The 16,568-nt window shown below is 55.1% G+C and overlaps 1 protein-coding gene across 9 annotated transcripts in view; it reads right to left on the reverse strand.

The window, feature by feature from the left end:
* SPECC1 (sperm antigen with calponin homology and coiled-coil domains 1) overlaps positions 1–16,568 on the reverse strand; it is a 238,825-nt gene that overhangs the window by 84,983 nt on the left and 137,274 nt on the right. For all 9 annotated transcript variants that reach the window (XM_021066294.1, XM_021066293.1, XM_021066295.1 and 6 more), the window contains one exon: positions 4,531–6,056. In XM_021066294.1, the coding sequence (XP_020921953.1) occupies positions 4,531–6,056 (1,526 nt within the window). The remainder of the gene's footprint in view (positions 1–4,530; positions 6,057–16,568) is intronic.

Below are 16,568 nucleotides of genomic sequence, written 5' to 3' on the forward strand. Positions count from 1 at the left end.
ACAGTAGCTGTGATTAAAACATGATGATAAACTGTATTTTTTTGGGGGGGGTCTTTGTGTCTTTTTAGGGCCGCACCTGCGGCATACGGAGGTCCCCAGGCTAGGGGTCCAATCAGAGCTGCAGCTGCTGGCCTCCGCCACAGCCACAGCAACGCCTGATCCTTAACCCCCTGAGCGAGGCCAGGGATCAAACCCACGTCCTCGTGGATGTGAGTCGGGTTTGTTAACCGCTGAGCCAAGACGGGAACTCCATAAGCTGCATTTTTTTTTAACACGCTGATACACTTCTAGCCTCCCCTCTCTCCTAGTTCTGTGTCAAGTTTCTGACATTCGTTTATTCACTCGTTCAACAGTGACTGGATGCCCAATACGGGGAAGAAGTCAGTTTTTTTCTTTTTTCTGTTTTGGCTGCCCCTGTGGCATAAGGAAGTTCCCAGGGCCAGGGGTGGAATCTGAGCCAGAGCTGTGACCTACAGCAGAGCTGCAGCAATGCGGGACCCCTAACCCGCATTGTGCCACAGTGGGAACTCCAAGAAGTCAGTGCTAAGCCTGAGAGCATGAAAGGACACGGACGCACGTGGGAGGATGGCTTGAGCAAGGGCGCGTCATTGCTGTGTCTGTTTTCACGTCTGACGTGGTTATTCTAAAACGCCTGCGCGTTCCTGGCCCGGTTCTGCACAGACACTGCAGGTGGAGGCCGTGACTCCTTCACACGGGATGAAATCTCCGACCGACTGTGTCACAGCGCTCCCCAGGGCCAGGGAGCAGAGTGCGCACTTCCGTCCTGGAGGGAGAGAAACGGCAACGGTCGCCTGGGATGGCTCGAGGGACCCTCGGAAGCTGGGCTGAGCTGGTTCCCAGGACCCCACCCAGGGACAGAGGTGAGGCGCCCGAGGCTTCAGGGACAAGCCCGCCGTCGGGTGAGAAAGAGGAGGGCACCCAGGCCCAAGTTTGGGGGCGTTCACAGGTCTGCAGAGGAAACAGCTCGCCCAGAGGGAAGAGGCCAGCCAAGGGGACCCAGGCCGGCAGAGGCCAGCGGGTCCGAGGGGGACGCTGCGCCCCCTCCTGTTGGCTGCAGGGAAGTGCGGGCGGGCGGAGCCCAGGTTCTGTGGTTCCACCGGCCAGACCCTCCTTAACTCAACACTGGACTTGAGCTGAACCCTCAGGGTCAGGTCCCCTCTTCACATGGTTTCAAGAGCAGGGCCCTTGGGGTGGGGTTTGATCCGGCCGTCAGGCTCACACGGGACCACGTCCTGGCCATGCACCTGCATGTCTGCCCCCAAAAGGCCCTTGGGCCCTTGGGGTCACAGCCCGACCTTCCTGATCTGGCTCCGGGGGCAGCAGGCCTCCAGCTCCGCACCCCAGGCAAATCTCCTGAGGCAGCAGCCCCCCGAAGCTACCGTGAAGGCTCAGGCCTCGCCGCGCTGCCTGGCGCACCTCCGCCCGGCTTGCGAGGGTCCCACTTACACCCGGTTCTTAGGCTTCACCCAGCTCGGGGTCACAGGACTGACCACGACACCTGACCCGCTGTTGTCAGCGAAGGCACGGGGGAAGGGGCACTGTCTGAACGGAAGCTCACTGAAACCTCACGTCTCAGCTGAAACAACTCAGGTGTCACCAACCTCCCCATCAGTATCCAGTCGGTGATTCCTGCAGGGAGGGGACCCTAAGTCCCCACCACGACATCCGCCCACAGGCAGCACTGCGGGGGGCGGGGAGAGGCCCCGGCTCATCCAGGACCGCTTTCCACCTGGTCCAGCACGTCACAACCTCGTTAGAGTTTTCTGCTAAAAGTGCTCCCGTTTCCCGCGGGCCGAAGCCCCTCCGTCTTAACATCTAAGTTCGCAGTTGCTGGTGGGTACGCTGATATTCTCCCGCGGGGCTGCAATAAGCTACTCGTCAGCCTAGGAGGCCAGGGTTTTACTTTTCTACACAACAGAAAAGGGCACAAAGATGAGTACAAGTTACGGCTTCACTGCAATTACAGATTGCCCCCACGTATGGGAGACATCACCTAATCGGAGGCAGGATCTCAACCTACTAGCAAGTATTGGACAATTCCTATCCGCAAGGACTCCGTAAAGATATGGCATACAATATATTCAAGAGCTTGATTTAAAACACATATGTTGTGTCTTGGAGTCTACAGAGAAAGCAAATGCTTTTTCTTTTCCTCCACATTAGACTCCATTTATTCTAGAAAACTGTAAATGTTATGGTCTTCATTTAGCCAAAACTATAATAAGGAGCAAATTCATAGGTTTAAATACTTCCACTATCAACCAAGAAAGGATAAATTTAAACGAACAAAGAAGTTTACTCAAGAAACTAGGAAGAAACCAAAGAAATGTACAAAAAAAAAAAACACAGGATGGAAGAATAAAAATAAATGTAGAAACAAATTAATGAGAAATAGCGTAACAGGAGAATTGATAAACTGATCCAACTGGGTCTTTGTGTTCATGGAATGTGGAGTGACAAACTCCATTCTCCTGAACAGAAAGGTAAGCGTGATTACGCCAGTTCGAGCTGGCATGCATGACGAAATGCACATAAACTAGGAAAATGTTTGAAAAGACAAACAGCAAAATGGCAGCCGTGTGTTCTCCAAGTAGTGATATTAACGGTATTGTCCTCTTTGTACTTTTCTGTACTTTCTAAATGTTCTGTAATGAACATATAACTTCACGATGAGAAAGATAAGCTACTGTTTTAAGACGCTAAATTATTTCTCCCTGACACGTGTATGTCATGTCATGTCAATAGAAACCCACAGACACAGATGAGGACTCAGGAAGGGCTCCTGGGAGGTTAAAGGTTTTCCAGGAGGGAACATGTTCCAGACAGCAATCTCAGCGCAAAGCTGCAAATGACCAACCGACAGCTCCCATGGGCACCTGGGTAGCACCTGCTAAGGGAACTGCTTCCAGACTTTTGGTGAAGACTGTGAATTCAGAACACAGACAATGCTAAACACTCCTAATGCTGCCACCACTCAGATCATCGGGCGGCCCAAGGCCAGGATCTGGTGCACCTGATGAGCCTCCAGGCAGATGAAGCAGCAGAGAAATCCCCTGGGCGTTCACAGCGTAATTTGTTTCTCAGAAGAGCGACAGCCCCTGAAGTAAGGTGGGAAGATACTTTCAACCTCTCTCACCAGGGGATCCCTAAATCAGAGACCCAGCGTCCAGAGGAAACGGGAAACTGGCAGCCGCCTGTCCACACCTTTCCGGCACCGCTCTGCGAGTGGGCGGAGCGCCACACGGCCACCAGCCATCTTCACTGCGGAAAAAAGACTGTTTAAGATATGGAAGTGGTGATCATGTATCAGAGCTTGGGTCGGGGAAGACCTTTCCAAGGGGATGCGGGAGGGAACAGAGGCAGTGAGGTCCAAACGCAAATGACCAGCAACCTGAGGGGCCAGGGAACCAAGCGCCTCTGATGGCCGAGGGCACACCTGTGTCAGGCTCCCAGAGGGCAGTCTGGCCAGACGCGATCGGAGTCTTTGACCTGTGAGTCAATGTCTAGGAACGTCTCCTGAGGAAATAACCAGAGGGGGGTAAAAAAAGAAAGAAAGAAAGAAAGATGTACACTCTGCCGAGACCGGAAAAGAACACCGACGCCCAACGACAGGTGACCGGTAAAGCACGAGACACAGAGACCAGAGAGCCAATCTGGCCTTCAAAATCACGTTCAAAGAATAGTTAAAGGTTGGAGTTCCCGTCGTGGTGCAGTGGTTAACGAATCCGACTAGGAACCATGAGGTTGCGGGTTCGGTCCCTGCGCTTGCTCAGTGGGTTAAGGGTCCGGCGTTGCCGTGAGCTGTGGTGTAGGTTGCAGACGCGGCTCGGATCCCGCGTTGCTGTGGCTCTGGCGTAGGCCGGTGGCTACAGCTCCGATTTGACCCCTAGCCTGGGAACCTCCATATGCCGCGGGAGCGGCCCAAGAAATAGCAACAACAACAACAAAAGACAAAAGACAAAAAAAAAAAAAAAAAAAGAATAGTTAAAGGTGAGAATGTGCCCCGAAAATACCAAATTTTTAAAAAGTTAATCATATGTACAGGATGACTCTTTAAAATGTGTGTTTAAACTTGTGGGACACACACCTACACACACACACACACACACACACACACACACACACACAAAGAGATCTGGTGGTGGTATCACTCCTCGGGGGGGAACTGTTCCCAAAGCGTAGTAACCAAGAGACAGGGATGAGTCTCACTCCTCAAGACTCGGCCACTTCTTCCGAGAAGCCCTCCTGGACTGCCTTCCCGTTATCCACGTGATTCTAGGTGCCCCTCCTGCACTGGCCTCCGGGCTGTCCCCAGAAGATGTCCTCTATCCCACTCACTAGAGTGGGGACTATCCGGTCAACGACCGCAGTCGGAAACTGTCCCCGGCCTGCCTGGGGCTACAAGGCTGGCTGGTGAACGGAATTGAGCCTGTGCTCCATGACTCTAAAGGCCGAGGGGGGCCACGCTGCCGAGGGCGAGCAAACGCCGGCAGAGAGAACGCTCCTTACCTTGGCCAGCAGGCTCGAGACACGCCTCATCTCGCCGTGGGCCTTGAGCAGCTCCTGCCTGAGCTCCGAGCAGGACTGCTCCAGCTGATCCTTCTCGGCCCGAGCGGCCTGCAACATCTCCTGCACGTCGGAGCCGTCGGCCGTGCGCCCCGGGGGACCGGGCTCGCCCGCCTTTTCCTTCTCGGTCTCCAGACGAGCCTTCAGAGACCCGTTCTCCGCCTTGAGCCCTTCCAGGGCGGCGCGACACTCTTCCAGCGTCCTGGCCGCCAGGCCGCTGTCCCGCCGCTCCAGGTCCAGGAAGGCGCTCAGCTGGCCGTTTTCCTCCTTCAGGTGTCTGACCATCTCGAGGGCGGCCCGGTGCTCCTCCTCCGCCTTCCGCAGGCTGCAGGTCAGCTGCTGCTGGATGCTGAGCAGCTTCTCGCGCTCAAAGCGGCCCTGCTCCAGGATCTCCGAGCACTTCTGCTCCAGCTCCAGGATCTTCCCCTCCTGGACGCTGGGCTCCTCGCTCTTGACGCGCTCCTGCAGAAGGGTCATCAGCTTCTGGTTCTCCTGACTCAGCTGCTCCGCCCTCTCCCGATGCTGCTGGAAGGACGTTTCCAGCAGCGTCTTCTCGTCCGCCAGCTTCTCGTTCTCGGCCGTCAGCTCCTGCACCATCTGCTGCTGGTCCGAGAGCTCCTGCAGCGTGGCCTGCAGCTCCTCGCTGGTGCTGTGCTGGTTCTCCTCCATCCTGTGGATCTTCTCGGTCAGGGAGGCCAGCGACAGCTCGCCCTCGGGCTGCGCCGCGCTGCCGGCCGCGGGGCACTTGGAGCCGCCGGGGAGGCTCCCGCCGGGGGCGTCGGCCGAGAGATGCTCAAAGTCGGAGGCGTCGGGGGACAAGGAGGCCTTGGTGACGTCGCTGCTGGAGGAGCCCGACGTCCGCAAGGCGCTCCCGTGCGTGTTGTCCCGAAACGACGCATCTCCCGCCGGGCTCCCCGGGCTGGACTCCTGCGTCAAGGACGCGGGGCAGCTGCTGTCCCCGGAGGGACTCGCGCCCGCCTCGGAACCCGGGGAGCGCGCAAGGTACGTCAGCTTCTCCTTCAAGGCCCGGTTTTCTTCCTCCAGCCCCGCGAGCTCTTTCTGGAAGCTCCTGTTCTTCTCCTCGAGCGCGCGGATCAAAGGCTCCGAGTCCCCCAGCGAGAGGCCTGGGCTCGGGGCGTCGGCCCCCGGCCTGTCCTGCGTCCGCCTCTCCGCCCACTTCTTGAGCTCGCTTCGCAGCCGGTTGATCTCGCTGTCCTTCTCCTTGGCTTCGGCCAGGAGCTCCCGCACCTGGGACTCCAGCACGGCCTTGTCTGCGCCTTCCTGGCCCTGCCTGGGCCTCGGGGGGGCGGCCCGCGGGTGCCTGGCGGGGGTGGGCGTGCTGGGAGAGGTCGGGCTGGACGCCGACTTCCGAGGGTTGGCGGGGCCCCGTGGCACGGTCCGCTCTCTTGAGACGGTCACCGAAAGGTCTCGAGGGGCTGGAATGCCTGTCCGTTTGGCTGCCACGGCCCCTGGAGACAGAGGAAGAGACCAGTGAAGCAAAGCCACCACGTGCATGGATGGAACCCACTGACGGCAGCTCAGGGGGCCCGGCGACCTGAGCGGCTGGTGCCCCCTCCAGCTCCCCTCCCTCGGGGACCACCCAGTTCTGACTGGGGCTTCTGTGCCCCCTCCCACAGCCCTATACTTCGGGGGAGGCTGACTCCACGCTGGGCTGCTCAGGGAATCCCGTCCCCAGCGGCTGGCTCCAGGCAGGGCTCGGCCCTCGGTCAAGGTCAGGGAAGGAAGGGGAGGTGCCGTGGGCAGGCTGCTGAGGAAGAAGGGGCTGCCCAGCAGAAGGAAGGGGGTGCAGTGGAGTGAGACTCAGTCTGGCCAGCCGACTGCTGGCCTTCCAGTCACACAAGCCAACAGCCACCCTTCGCAGGTCCCCTTGAACCGGGGGGTTTTCTCTAACCTGTGACGGGGCTGACAGTCTCGGCAGGGAAACAAGAGCCCTTTGACGAGATACAGGACTGCTGCGAATTCCCAAATAAACACTCCCCCACAGGGTCCTTAATGGATCTTGACGAAACACAAATTCGATGATGAAATCAGAAGACCCAACGAATACTAAGACAGACTGAGCTGATTCAGTGGCCCCTTGCTTTTTGTTTTTGTTTTTTGGCCACGCTCCTGCCACGCGGAAGTTCCCAGGCCAGGGATGGAACACTAGATCCTTAACCCGCTGCACCGCCAGGGAACTCCTCCATGAACCGTTGTCTTTAATGTTAGCGGGAGAGGCGTATTCATTTCTATTCACAGAGAAACAAGGACAAGCAGGAAAAGGGCGCCACCCGTCTGCCTGTGGCAGGGTTTTGAACGCCAGACAGATTTATGTAACATGGAAATGATACGGAATTTAGAATACTTACAATGGGAAGTGTAAGGAATTATTTCTTATCTTCCCCTCTGCTACCAGCTATTCTTAATCTTTTTCTATATTATATTTTTAATTTTCACTTATACTACTTACTATGGACAATGTCCACAAAAAAATTTCTCGGGATGAAAACCCAGACATCAATCCCAGTGTTGTAGAGAGGACACCGACCCCAGAGGTGAAAGGTCGGGAGTAAATCTGAGCTCTTCTTGGAGTTCCCGCCGTGGCGCAGCAGTTAACGGATCCGACTAGGAACCATGAGGTTTTGGGTTCGATCCCTGGCCTCGCTCAGTGGGTTAAGGATCCGGCGTTGCTGTAGCTGTGGTATAGACTGGCAACTGCAGCTCCGATGCAACCCCTAGCCTGGGAGCCTCCATATGCCGCAGGTGCAGCCCTAAAAAAGCTAAATAAATCAATCAATCCTCATCTGTAACAGCAAGAGTCAAAAGATGCCTAAATTTGTAAAATAAAAAAATAGCAATGTCGGGAGAATGACTAGACAAGCCACAGACGGGAAGTATTTGCAAAACAGGTATCTGATAAAGGACTGTTACCCGAAATATACAAAGAACTCACCGATAGGAAAATGAGCGGCCTGACCAAAACACAGGCAACATATCCGGACACCTTATTACCAAGACGGCAAACGAGCACGTGGAAAGAGGCCCCACCTCACAGGTCTTCAGGGAATTTCAAAGGAGAACAACAGCGAGGTACCGAGGCACAGCTATGAAAACTGCTGAAGCCTAAAACGCTGACCACGTCGCATGCCGGCGGGGACGGGGAGCAACAGGAACTCTTGCTCGTTGCTGGTGGGAGTGGAAAAGGGTGCAGCCCTCAGGAGGACACACTGGTGGGGTCCTACACGACTAAACACCCTCTTGGCATGCAAGCCACTCCTTGGCATCTCCCCAAATGAGGTGAAAACGGGCCCACACAGAAACCCGCACGTGGGTAGCGACAGCAGTTTCAGCCGCAGCTGCCCAAACGTGGAAGCGACCGAGACGGTGCGTGGATGAACCGGTACATCAGCCGATGGAACATGAAGTCGGTGCGCAAGTGAGATGAGCCATCAAGCCGTGAAAGACACAGCAGAACCTGAAATGCATGTGCCCAGGCGAAGGGGGCTCATCGGAAAAGGCTACGTACTGTATGATTCCAACCAGACGACATTCTGGAAAAGGCAAGACCGTGGAGGCAGGAAAAAGATCAGTGGCTGCCGGGGGCTGGGGAGGGAGGGGTGAAGGGGCAGAGCACAAGGATTCTTAGGGCAGCGACACGATTTCGTGTAACATCAGATGATGGGTGCCTGACCTCACTCGTCTGCCTAAACCCACTCAACGCACAAACACCAAGAAGGAACCCGGATGCAAACTACGGACCCTGCGTCAGCGAAGGTTCATCGACGGGACAAGCCCGCCGCTCGCCGCTCGGGGGGATGCGGGGGGAGGGCGAGGCTGCGGGGGTGGGGCCGGGGGCACAGGGGACATCTCTGGACTTTCTCTCAATGGTGCAGAGCCCAAAACTGCTCTAAAAGTCTACTGGAAAAACAGCAGCATTAGACGGTGCAACGGTTGCCTGTGGAAATGGAGACGCGCGATGAGAAGCGGACGGGGCAGCGGCCTCGCTGTTCACAAGAAGGGTCTCATCTGCTTTCTTTTCCTCCACCCAGGCGCCTACCACTCTGCTCGTAAGATTTAAGAAAAAGAAATGCAAACGTGTGTGGCCACGGCGCGAAGACAAGTACTCAGCCGTTGGTTTTACAGGCAGCCCTGCTCCCTGGACTTAGAACAAAGGACACAGAAGAGAAATTCGAGGCCACTGGGTGAGTGGAGGCGCCGAGGAAGGAGCTGAGCAGGTTAGTGGCTCTCGGCCCCACCTCGGGCCGGGCAGGGAGTTTTCCACAGCTGGGCTGCCTTTGCGTCTCGAGGGAGTGTTGCCTAGAGCGTGGACACACCTTGCACTCAAGGTCACGGAAACTCTCTGCAAACCCAACAGAGGGACCAACATGGAAGGATTCTGCACATAAAATAAACCTGAATGACCCGCTCGGTGTGCGGCCCTTCCGCTAAAGGCAACCAGCAGGGTCCCATTCAGAGATGGTTTGGAAGCTTCCGGCTCGTTTGGGGGGGTTTCTCGGCCGTGCCCCCGGCGTGTGGGAGCTCGAAGGCCAGGGACTGAACCTGCACCATGGCAGCCGCTGAGCTGCTGCAGTGACAAGGCTGGGTCCTCAGTCGGCTGCTCCGCACGGGCTCCCATCGGAGATGGTTTGTAGGCAGATCAGTGTTTGCTGTCTCCTCTACATCCCCCTCCCCGCCCCCACCGTAAAATTAACCTGCTCCTGCTCCACTTGCTTGGCAGCCTGGGGTGGACTTGAAAACACTTGTACATCTGCATTCTTCTCCCCACAAACACTCGCGCTGGACCCCGGCCACCACGAGCAGCGCTCTGGGACCAAGCGGCTTCTGAACAAAAGACCCCTAACACTCAGGCGGGGCTCTGCCCGGGGAGGACACAGTGGCCGCTCTGTGCCAGGCCCAGGGCGCCCAGGCAGAGACAAAGCGGCAGTGTTGGGAGAGGCCGTGGAGGCAGGTCTGTGCACCCCTCGCGGGCGGCCCACACAGCCGCCCAGCAGCCACCCCGGGAGATGCCAAGACGCAAGCGGGCACAGAGGGCCGCTCCCGGCGTGTCCCCCCTCCCTCCGCCCTGGGGCACACGGGCGCAGGGACGGCTCGTTTCCCTGGAGCCCCAAGTGGCCAGAGGACCGGAAGGGAGGGGCTGGTCCTCGCTCTGCACACCCAGGAGCTCCCCGGTCCGTGGCCCACATCAACGGAAACGCTCACTGCCCAGCCCGAGGGCCTGGCACCTGCCGGGAGTCTCCCTGCAGCCGCAGCCGGGGTCTCCGGGCAGCGGAGGTGAAGCACGAGGAGCCAGTTCAGGGAATTCACGGAGCTGCCTCCCCAGGGGCGAGGCCCCTCTCAGTGGAGATGGGACGGGGGCTGCGTGAGGCTTGCTGCAGATGCAAATGCCAGCTGGCCCGATGGCAAGTCAGCTCTGACTCCCCAGTGGGAGACTCCAGGGGGAACTCCCGGTGGCGAGCCGTTAGGGACCCGGCACTGTCGCTGCTGTGGTGAGGGCTTGATCCCTGGCCCGTGAACTTCTGTATCCAGTGGGCACAGCCCCACCTCCCCAAAAATTGTAAATAAAAATAAAGTGAGACTCTTAGCTCAACACCCAGCGATCACTGAGAAACTTCCAAGTTCCACCCGTAAGAGACATTAAACACACAGAAGAGAAATTCATGGACTTGGAGAACAGGCTTGTGGTTGCCAAGGGGGAGGGGGAGGGACTGGGATTATGGGGTTAATAGATGCAAACCATTGCCTTTGGAATGGATAAGCAATGAGATCCTGCTGTGTAGCACTGGGAACTGTTTCTAGTCACTTGTGATGGAGCCTGATAATGTGAGAAAAAGAATGTATATGTGTGTGTGACGGGGTCACCCTGCTGTGCAGTAGAAAACGGACAGAACACTGTAAACCAGCTATGATGGAAAAAATAAAAATCGTTTAAAAAAAATTAAAAAAAGGAGAGACATTAGGCGCACTTGGTTTGCGACTGGAGAAATACAAGAAGGAGGTGGACCATTTATTTATTTAGATCAATGTCACTTTTTTCTTTCTTTTTTTTAAAAAGCACCCATAGGTCAAAACACAGAAAGAACTTTCAAGACCTGTGCACATTCTTAAAACTGGAGCTCCCACTCCTGCAATCGTACAGCCACTGCCGTCTGCGGAGTGCTGGGTTCTCAGAGCATTTGCACCCCCGTGACAAGGCTCCAAAGAACTGTCACCTGCGTTTCACAGCTAACAGAGGGTCTGCGGGGCCGCACGGCCTGCCACGGGTCACGGAGCAAGTACACCTACCACCTGCATTTCACGGCTAAAGAGGGTCCGAGAAGCGGCACAGTCTGCCCACAGGTCACCGAGCAAGAACACCTGCGGAGCCAGGGCATCGCGCTATTTCAGAGCTGGAAGCCGGAGAAACCCCGCAGCCTAACCCTTCACACAAAGCACCGGCGAGGCATCCGACTCTGCTGCTCTTTTAAGTCCTCGGGTTCCAATTACCCTGCATGTTTTCCGTGAAAGAGGACCCGGCGTGAGCTGTGCCCGCTGTCGGGCCGCTCGAGTGGTCAGACGACCCCCTTTACACCCGGCTGAGTGCTGTCTCCGTCAACAGGACACCTGTGGGCTCCAGTCCTGAAACAATCTGGAACCCCAGAGAACAAACGAATGGCCTTTGCCACACGACGTCTGAGGTCCCCAGGGCAGCTTTCACCCGCCCTGGTCTTCTAGTCCATTCCTGACCCCTCCCAGCAGCCTCCACACCCTGGGGCCAGTCGAGGATCAATGGCGGAGACCCTCTGATCTAGCAAGCTCCCTCCAAAGTGTCACCCAGAACCACAAAAACGCTGCCGATGTGGTCACGACGAGGTTTCGCAACAGAAAACCCAACTGGAGGCTGCAAGAACACGAGAGGTTTGTGGTTCGCAGAACGGGAAGCCCCAGAGTGGCCACTTCGGGCCCCGCATGGGGACGTGTCCTCAGGGCCCACTGCTCTCCAGCTCCTGCCTGCCCCCGGACTGTCCCCGTCAGCAGTGAGCCGCCTGGTGTCACCGCGGAGGCCTCTGGTGACTCCAGGCCTCACGTGACGGGGACGGTCTTCTTGCCCAGAAGCCGTGACAACGTCCCCTCACCTCTCACTCTGACGGTCCCTGGGTCGCTGAGGTCAAGGGGCTGGGCTGACCCGCCGGAAGTGGGGAGATGGTGAGCCCCCTGAGAGACTCCTGAGAGAAAAGGGAGGGAGCTGCTGGGAAGGGACATCCCGCTTTGGGGACGTGTTTGTAACGTGGTCTGAGCAAAGCTGGTGAGTCCCCGACGGAGCCCCAGCCTGAGACCAGGACAACGGCTGAAGCTCCAGGTTCAGAGTCCAGCCGGGGACAGCAGCCAACAGCTGAAACGCAACTGCGTACATGCCGCTGGCCGCGCACTCAGGGCCCACGCTGCACCGATGCACCGTAATGCTCACGCGGGCCACTTAACACTGAAACGTTTAATGAAAAAACACCGCGTGGGATACCAAGCTTTCAGGGTGCTGACTGTGGCGAGGTGACTGCTGTTCACGATCCATCCGTCTGCACAGTGCGCAGCCGGGAGCAGCCCCCCGAAGGCGCCCCTGCTCCGGGTGGGTGAGCTCGTCCCAGTTGAGCTCCCGTTCACCAAACCCTCGTTCCTCTGGTGCAGGACAAGCTTCCCCGGGACTTCAGTGCTTCAAACGACCACTTTATCTTGCTGAGCATCTTGTGGGTCAGGAATTCAGGCGGTGGGGGCGGGGGAGGGGGGCGCTGAGCTCCGAGCGTCTTTCTGTAACCGGGGAGCTACGCGGCCCCATCACCTGGCCCCGAGGTCACAGAGCGTCACTTCTGTCACAGCTAGAGGTGGGAGCAGCCCTCGGCCTGCCCAGATTCAAGGCTGAGATTCCGGGGCGGAGGGGCGGCAAAGCCAGGCCAGGGAAGGGCAGGTGGGGGGCGTCGCGGGCCAGACGCAGCTGCAGCCCCAAGGCAGGTGACAGCGCCACTCCGCTGCCGCACGGATCCCTGAGACGCCCCGCCTGCGGTCGGCGTGCGTCCTCCTGACAGCCGGCCAGCCCCGAGGCGCAGGGAGGAGCCCTGTAAGGTCCGCTCTGCTGGGCACACGACCTGGGGTCCCCCAGTCTGTGGAGAAGCGGGCCTCCCTTCTCCACGCCACGCAAAGGCGCAGAGGCGCACGGCCGACCACGCTCTTCCTCAAACCGAAGTAACCGCACCCCGACCCTCCGGAGACGCGGGAGGCGTGCGTCCTTCCCGCTGAGGCACACGACCGGCTTGTCCTCTGTTTGGGACTGCGACGGACGCGCGCTCCTTGGTGGATTCCACCTCAAGCCCCGAGGGGACGCGGCAGGTCCAGCCGCCGCAGGTGGGCAGAGATGCCCCGCTCCCTCCAAGAACGCGCCCTTCGCGGGAATGACGCCCCCACCTTACCCCCCAGCGCCCACGCGACACACCCGCGCACTCTGCGAGATTTGCGCCACCACGAAAAATACTGCCATTCACACACTTTCTGCATTCACCACGTGCTTAAGTACAGGTGTTGTTATTGCTAGAGGAAGAATCCCCAAAATGAAACTGCTTTGTCAAAAGAAATGTGTATTTTCAATCTCAAAAGCTACTGACCGACTGCTTTCCAAAAAGACCCGTCACTCAGCTGCCACCGGGAGTAATGGGTTCTCGGTCCCCGACCAGCGCCAGAAAGTACCACGGCTGTTGTTCATTTTTTTGGCCATGCCAGTGGCACGTGGAAGTTCCAGGACCAGGGATCGAACCTGCGCCACAGCAGTGACCCGAGCCACAGCAGTGACAACAGTGGATCCTTAACTCGTTGAGCCACTAGAGAACTCAGGTACCAATACTTTTTTGGTCTTTTTAGAGCCGCACCCGTGGCATATGGAGGTTCTCAGGCTAGGGGTCTAATCGGAGCTGTTGCCGCTGGCCTACGCCACAGCCACAGCAACTCGGGATCCGAGCTACGTCTGCGACCTACACCACAGCTCAAGGCAACACCAGATCCTGAACCCACTGAGCGAGGCCAGGGATCGAACCCGCAACCTCATGGTTCCTAGTCGGAGTGCCACAATGGGAACTCCAGGTACCACTATTCTTGATGGGTGAAAATGGCTGCATTTGACGTCCGTCTTTCTGATGACAACCGGCGGTCCACAGCTCTGTTTTTTCTTTTCTCTTTGCCATTTAATTGCTTATCACACGGCTGCCAACAGCCCTGGCCCACTACCTCCTCTGGCAGTGACTTTCTCCGGACTTTTTCTAGGTGGACCTCGCAGCCACAGGGTATTCTGCAGTATCTTCCCCAGATCATTACACATCTAAGCAGAGGCTGGCTGTATCCCAGAGTCCCCTCCCTTTTCAGCCTTCCAGGGGGCACCTGGTTTCAGACTGGGGACATTTTCCAGCCTCTTCTGCGGCTGCACATGCCTGGGTGACTGGGTTTCCAGCCAGAGGGGTGAGGCATCTTCCAGAAGCTCTCCTTAACGCCCCTTGCCTGCAGGCTGTGGGGCTGCGAGGCCAGGGTCTCACACGCTGGAGCCGAAGTCACCAGGAGCCAAGGCCTGGCACCGTCCAGCCCCACGCCGCTGGGACCACTTACTCAGGCTTTCCCGTTGGAGATAAACTTGGGTCTGGCGTCAACCTCTATTGTTTGGGGCTGAGGTGGGGGTGGGATGGGCACTTGCAGCCAAATTTAATCTTAATACACAACGACTCTGAACATAAGGTGAAATCTACTTCCCAAAAAGCAAGAAACAAAAACAGAACAAAATACAAGTTTTTTGACCAACCCGAGTAAGCTTTTACTGCTGCAAAGGAGCCAAATCCCTGTCTGTATCTGTATATCATATTTATTTAATATGTAATAAATATTCCACATTTCCCTGTAAAAGATATACTTTACATGTTCATTACCTTATACATTCATCTATATTATACTTACATATCCTATCCTACTGCCTTACATAATGTGTACTTCTATTTATATGCACATATCTAAAATCACAGTCTATGAGTTCCCTTTGTGGCTCAGAGGTAACGACTCCGACTGGTATCCATGAAGATGAGGGTTCACTCCCTGGCCTCGCTCAGGGTGTTAAGGACCCCGCGTGGCTGGGGCTGTGGCGTAGGTCCGCAGCTGCAGCTCCGATTGGATCCCTAGCCTGGGAACCTCCACATGCCGTAGGTTCGGTCCCTAAAAAAGCACACACACACACACACACACACACCCCACATTCTATAAAACATATTCACTCAGAAATACTGATCCCATGCTCACATTTCAGGAAGACGTCTGTCCAGATCCAGCACAGGCATTTCTGTACCACTGCCTCCATCACTCCTAGAGCCACTTCTACGTTATTTTGTGGCCGCACGGAAGTTCCCAGGCCAGGGACTGCATCCAGGTTGCAGGTGTGACCTACGCCACTGCGCCAGGCTGGGAATCAACCCCACATCGCCTCAGAGACCACACCAGATCATGCACCCGCTGCACCGCAGTGGGAACTCCCGTAGAGCTGCTTTTAAACCAGCTATTCCAATTTGCCAGGGGGCCGCTGAAGTTGAGATTCTGTACTTTTTGAGTCCAGTGACCGTCTCGTGTGTCCCTGAAAATTTTATCCCAAGTCACGAAGACATATTTGCATGATATGAAGTCAAGTACTTTGAACAATTCTTCCTGTGGGTACACACCTGAGGCTCTATGAACTGACCATTTACTGTCTGAGAATCTTTCAAAGCTTCGACTCAACAACCTGTAACACTTGAAACTCTGAGATCATAGTTTAAACACAAAATTTGTTTGAAATTTGTCTCCCTTTTCCTAAGCCAACCCTATAATGAAAACTCTAAAGAAACAGATTGAGTTTATTTCAGTCTGTCTTCCTCAAATATCACTTCGTTATTCAGGACAAAGTAATTAAGGACACACCCAGTTAAAAATCATACTTTGTGAGGCATGAACCTAAGCAGTTTCTTTTTTTCCTAAGAAATAATACTGGGCAGAAATGGGCCGTATATACAAACATATTAATTGAGAAGGATTAATATTTTATAACATTGACTCTGCCCATCCTGGAACACGGTATGGTTGCTCCATCGCTGAAAGTCTTGTTTTATGAATCACAATGAGATTTAACATTTTCCACCTATATTCAATAATATTTCAGTTAAAATTATTGCTAGATGTTTCATGGCACTTGTGTGTGTGGTTTTTTTTTTTTTTTTTTTCCAATTTCCAGTGTGAACCAGTTACTGCCAGTATAGAAAAAAGCTATTGTTCTTTTTATATTTATTTTACATACAATCACCTATATAAATTCCTTTATTCTTCAGTCTGATTTGTTTTTTCTTTTCAATATTTAAACCAAAAGATGTTTTTGCCTTATTGAATTAATATCAAAACAATTTAAATACTGGTGATAATACTTCAAGTTTTCTATTTTTTCTAGGAACAATTCTGTAAATTTAGATTTTGAGGGAAATTCTTCCATTTCAAATGTACACTGAATTCTTCATTATAGATCCTTACTCATTTCAAATGTTTTCCCTCTTTTTTCTTTAATCATAGATAATTTCCATGACTTGCCTTTTCAAAGAACTAATATTCAGTCTTATGGTTTTGTTTTGTTTTTTTTGTTTTTTTTTTGCTTTTTAGGGCCGCACCCACGGCATATGGAAGTTCCCAGCTAGGGGTCAAATCAGAGCTATAGCCACCGACTTATACCACAGCCACAGCAACGCCAGATCCAAGCTGCGTCTGCGACCTACACCGCAGCTCACGGCAACGCCAGATCCTTCACCCACTGATCGAGGCCAGGGATCGAACCCGAGACCTCATGGATCCTAGTCGGATTTGTTTCTGCTGTGCCACAACAGGAACTCCTTATGTTTCTTCTTCTTCTTTCCATGTTATATTTTCTATTTCATTCACTTCGGCTTTTATCA

The sequence above is a fragment of the Sus scrofa genome, chromosome 12 (genome assembly GCF_000003025.6).
Source record: "Sus scrofa isolate TJ Tabasco breed Duroc chromosome 12, Sscrofa11.1, whole genome shotgun sequence".
In the NCBI taxonomy this organism is placed as follows: domain Eukaryota; kingdom Metazoa; phylum Chordata; class Mammalia; order Artiodactyla; family Suidae; genus Sus; species Sus scrofa.